General features: G+C 45.5%; 1 protein-coding gene across 1 annotated transcript; it reads left to right on the top strand.

Annotated features, from left to right (window-relative positions):
* The first annotated feature begins 255 nt into the window (after nucleotides 1-255).
* On the top strand, nucleotides 256-4,169 carry LOC131022958 (uncharacterized). Its single transcript, XM_057952498.1, has 3 exons — nucleotides 256-419; nucleotides 464-2,984; nucleotides 3,867-4,169. The coding sequence occupies exons 1-3, from the start codon at nucleotides 256-258 to the stop codon at nucleotides 4,167-4,169; spliced, it is 2,988 nt and encodes a 995-aa protein (XP_057808481.1).
* Nucleotides 4,170-4,646: the final 477 nt, after the last annotated feature.

The following is a 4,646-nucleotide window of genomic DNA, read 5'->3' as shown; positions in this document are numbered from 1 at the left end:
ACCGAGGAATCGTCACATAGACGAAATTTTCCACCAGATCAAAGAAGAGAATTATTTCAGAGCTCCAAAAGATTACCAACCCCGGAGCCCCAGCCCCAGGCAGGAACAATTTGTTATGTGAATATCACAACCGTTACGGTCATCTCACCCGCGAATGCGGACATTTGAAGCATCAGCTAGAAATTTTGGTCAGGAAGGGGTTCCTGGATCAATACATAGAAAGACCACGAGGCTCATATAGAGAGAACCGTTACGATGAACGTAGGGAGGATGAGCGGCGCCGGCGGGATGACACCCGCCGCGACCATGATGACAGGGAAAGAAGACACAGACATGAGGAGAGAAGGGAAAAAAGAAATCATAGGCGAGACAGCCAGGATAGACACAACCCCGCAAACCACGCCCAGTATGACAGAGAGGTACACATGATTACAGGAGAAAATAATATACCAACATCTAACAGGGCCAAAAAACAATTGGCCCGCACGGTTAGATCTGGATACTATGACAAAGCTGTCATGACAATCAACACCGCGCCCGATGAACCGATAATATCCTTTGGACCAAAGGATGCTAGGTCTTTATTCTATCCTCATGACGACGCCTTGGTATTTTCTGCCAATGTGGCCAACGTATTGGTACACCGCATCTTTGTTGATTCAGGCAGCGCCGTCAACATCTTATATCTAGAGTGCTGGCAGGCAATGGGTTTGGAGGCTAAGCTAGAGCCCGCTGTGGCTCCTCTTTATGGGTTTTCAGGGGAATCAGTCCTACCGGTGGGAATAATTGAGTTGCCAATGACGATAGGGCAACCATGGGGAAAAAAGACCCGAATGGTCAAGTTCTTGGTCATCGACGCACCGAAACCCTCTTACAACATGATCTTTGGGAGACCGGCGCTGAACTCTTTTAAAGCAATCATCTCTACTCTTTACTTGAAGATGAAGTTCCCCTTGGAAGGAGGCAAAATTGGTGAAGTGTGGGGAGACCAGGTTGTGTCGAAGAAATGCCATGTACAAGTATTAACTCAATACTCCGGACAAAAACGGGAAAGGTCAGTACACCAAGTAGAGGCAAGCAAGAAGGGAAAAATTGGAGTGATCACGGCTTCAGAGCCCGAGCGGAGAGAGATCGCAGAGCTGCAAGGGGGAAATGATAAAACACCCCTCGTCACTACCAATGATACGTGCATGGTTATTGAGCTTTTCAAGGATAAGGAGGGATTTACTACCAAAATCGGGGCACATATGGAGCCAGAATTGCAAAGAAAAGTAATAGCTTGCCTGCGCAGAAACGCTGACGTATTCGCGTTCACTACGGCGGACCTGAAAGGAATCGACAGAGAGCTAGCCGAGCATCGTTTGAACGTGGATCCCACGATCAAGCCAGTCAAGCAAAAGACGAGACACTTCGGTACTGAAAAGGATGCTGCTATTCGAGAGCAGATACAGGCGTTGTTAGAAGCGGGACACATCATGGAAGTGCAATACCCGGACTGGGTGTCAAACGCTGTCATGGTGGAAAAGAAGGCTAAGACTTGGAGGATGTGCGTGGACTACCGAGACCTCAATGCAGCCTGTCCAAAGGATTGTTACCCATTGCCACGGATTGATCAGTTAGTAGACGCAACGTCAGGATGCGAACTTTTGTCAATGATGGATGCCTACCAAGGATACCATCAGGTTAAGATGTACAGGAACGATGTTATTAAAACAGCATTCGCAGTCTGCACAGGGATCTTCGCATATGTGAGTATGCCATTTGGACTAAAAAACGCTGGGGCTACTTACCAGAGAATGATGGACAGAATCTTCAAAGATCAATTGAAAGAGAATGTGTCGGTCTATGTAGATGACATGCTGGTACGCAGCACTGAAGCACGCACACATGCGGACGACTTGGAGGAAATCTTCTCGGTGATACGAAGACACAAGCTCATGCTCAATCCGGCTAAATGTACTTTCGGGGTGCAGTCGGGAAAATTCCTGGGATACAAGGTTACGCCTGAGGGGATAGAAGTGAATGCAGACAAAGTTAGAGCTATTATTGACATGACGGCGCCGCGGAACATCAAAGAGATACAAACACTGAACGGACGAATAACGGCACTAAGTCGGTTCATATTGAGGTCAGCAGAAAGAAGTCTGCCCTTCTTCAAAATTTTGACAAAGGAAAGTCGATTCGAGTGGAGTAGCGAGTGCCAGCAAGCCTTCGAGGACCTCAAGGAATATCTCAAAGGACTACCCGTCTTGACCAAACCGATACCGGGGGAGCCACTATATATATACACTTCGGTGGGGGTAGAATCTTTGAGCGCTGTGCTAGTGCGGGAGGAAGGGGGTACGCAGAAGCCAGTTTATTTCGTGAGCAAAATCATCCAAGGAGCGGAAATCAGATACACCGCAGTAGAGAAAACAGCTTATGCTATCATGATCACGGCAAGAAAGTTGCGCCCATACTTTTTGTCACACAAAGTTATCGTCAGAACAGCGCTGCCTTTTCAAAAAATCCTGGGGAGGCCAGACCTCGCAGGAAGAATGGTAAAATGGGCCATTGAGCTGGGCGAATATGACGTGGCGTTCGAACCACGTACAACCATTAAAGCACAGGCCCTAGCTGACTTCATTCAAGAGACCACGAGAAGGCCGTTGCGAGGACCATGGACGGCGCAGGTCGACGGTTCCGTCACCAAAGAGGGGTGCGGAGTCGGAATATACATTGAATCGCCAGAGGATGGAACTTACCAGTTTGCGATCAAGTTTGAGGACAAGCTGTCAAATAACGAGGCAGAATATGAGGCAGTGATAAGGGCTGCCCATATCTTGAAGGAGCTCAGAGCAGACACAGCAATAATCAAGACCGATTCGCAACTGGTAGCCCAGCAGTTGAGAGGCGAATGTGAGGTTCGCGATGACAGAATGAGAGCTTATTATGATCGGATGCTGCAGCTCAAGGAAAAGTTTGAAGAATTGAAAATAATACAAGTACCTAGATATAACATCCGAGACCTAACAACTATCTAGATATAACATCCCCGCTAACACGACACTAAAGACTCTAAAGGACAAAAGAAACAGACTAACGAACACACTGAAACAAAACACGAACAACGCTACACACTAGCCAAGCAAATGTCAAAGTATTAGAAAGCACAACACACTGCCAGATCGAACCATGAAACTCACAATCAACTCTCAACTCTCGAACCAAGAATATGGAATCTAAAAAATGTGTCTTCATCATCAATTTAGTCCAAATTAGGCAACAACGAGTACATCTCACGGCTTCACTCATTTGCTCGAATTTTGATTGAAGATGTTCACACACAAGAAGAAGATCCACTCGGTCATGATATGTCTTGGTCAAGTAGTGACTCAAAAATGACTTTATTCATTTGGCGTAATGGGGCTAAGGACCATTCATAAGATTGGAATGATCTAAAGGGGTTCCTATGCTCATGCAATGAATATCAAAGTGTGCACATCTAATCTAAACCATCAAAGTTGAGTAATCTTCATCTGTATAGTAACAAGCAATAATTTTCACGTTGCCAAATTATCCCCCCAACCCAACTTCAAAAATGAAAATCATCATGAACTCTCGCTCTGGAATAGAATTGTGTTTTTCACAACTGGGGCAAAATGGAACAGTTTCCGCCACCACAACACTAATTGTTGGTATGGAGCAGTGATAACAATCAGATTGGGCATGGCAGTGGCAGTGCAAATGCACGGCGGGGGTGTAACTTTGAGAAATAAAGGGGTGGGGTAGAAGGGGGTGGCGGGGGGAGGAGGAAGGTGGCTAAATTTTTTGGGGTTAGTCGAATTGAAGAACGCTGCGATTTTTGATTTTTTTTTTTTTTGCAGATAGGGGGGAGTAACTTTGAGGAAGAAAGGGTTGGGGTTGAAGGGGGTGGCGTGGGGGGAGGGTGTCTGCACAATTCGGGGTTAGTCAAATTGAGGAAGGCTGCGATTTTTTTAGGGAGGCTGAAGCCGACTGTGCCGGCGAATTACTTTGGCAACTGCTTGGCGCTTGTGACGGCGAAATTGAAGCACGGACAAGTGAAGGGAGCGGAGGGGTTCGTGGCGGCGGCGGAGGCTATCGGAGCGGCGGTTAAAGGAATTGTGAAAAGCGACAAGGGGATTGTGGATGGTGCTGAGAATGGCTGAAGGAGTTTGGGAAGTTGGTCGGAAAGTGCCTATGTGGGTGGCGTGGTCACTGAGATTCGACTTCTACGAGGGGGATTTCGGGTGGAGGAAGCCGAAGAAGTTTGAGGTGCTGTTTATTGACGGCGGCCGGTCAATTTCGCTCAACAAATCGAGGGATTTCAAGGGTGGTTTATATGCACAATTTGGGGTTAGTCGATTAGGTGTTCTATTAGTTTTTTTTTTGTAATTTCTTAAATTAAGGTCAAAAATGTAATTTATTAATTTAATCTTTTTTAGGGATAATTTGTTAATTTAATCTTAAGTTATATATTGTCTATCAAACAAAAATATTAGCTATCTCAAGAATTATATCTCAACTATCAAACACAAATATACGATATTTATCACTCATTATCAACGATACCTATCTTGATTTAAATTATCTCGTCATATCTTAGTATAACTATCAAACAGGGCCTTACTATTTAATTTATAAAA

This window comes from Salvia miltiorrhiza, chromosome 4 (genome assembly GCF_028751815.1).
Source record: "Salvia miltiorrhiza cultivar Shanhuang (shh) chromosome 4, IMPLAD_Smil_shh, whole genome shotgun sequence".
Classification (NCBI taxonomy): Eukaryota; Viridiplantae; Streptophyta; class Magnoliopsida; order Lamiales; family Lamiaceae; genus Salvia; species Salvia miltiorrhiza.
The sequence above is the reverse complement of the archived record's forward strand: the minus strand, read 5'-3'. Positions and strand labels throughout refer to the sequence as shown.

Bases quoted from the DNA above. Each gene is read 5' to 3' on its own strand.
- LOC131022958 (XM_057952498.1), top strand. From the start codon at position 256: ATGAACGTAGGGAGGATGAGCGGCGCCGGCGGGATGACACCCGCCGCG. The intron at 420-463 runs GTACACATGATT...AACATCTAACAG, and splicing joins ACGCCCAGTATGACAGAGAG to GGCCAAAAAACAATTGGCCC. The intron at 2,985-3,866 runs GTACCTAGATAT...TTTTTTTTGCAG, and splicing joins AAGAATTGAAAATAATACAA to ATAGGGGGGAGTAACTTTGA.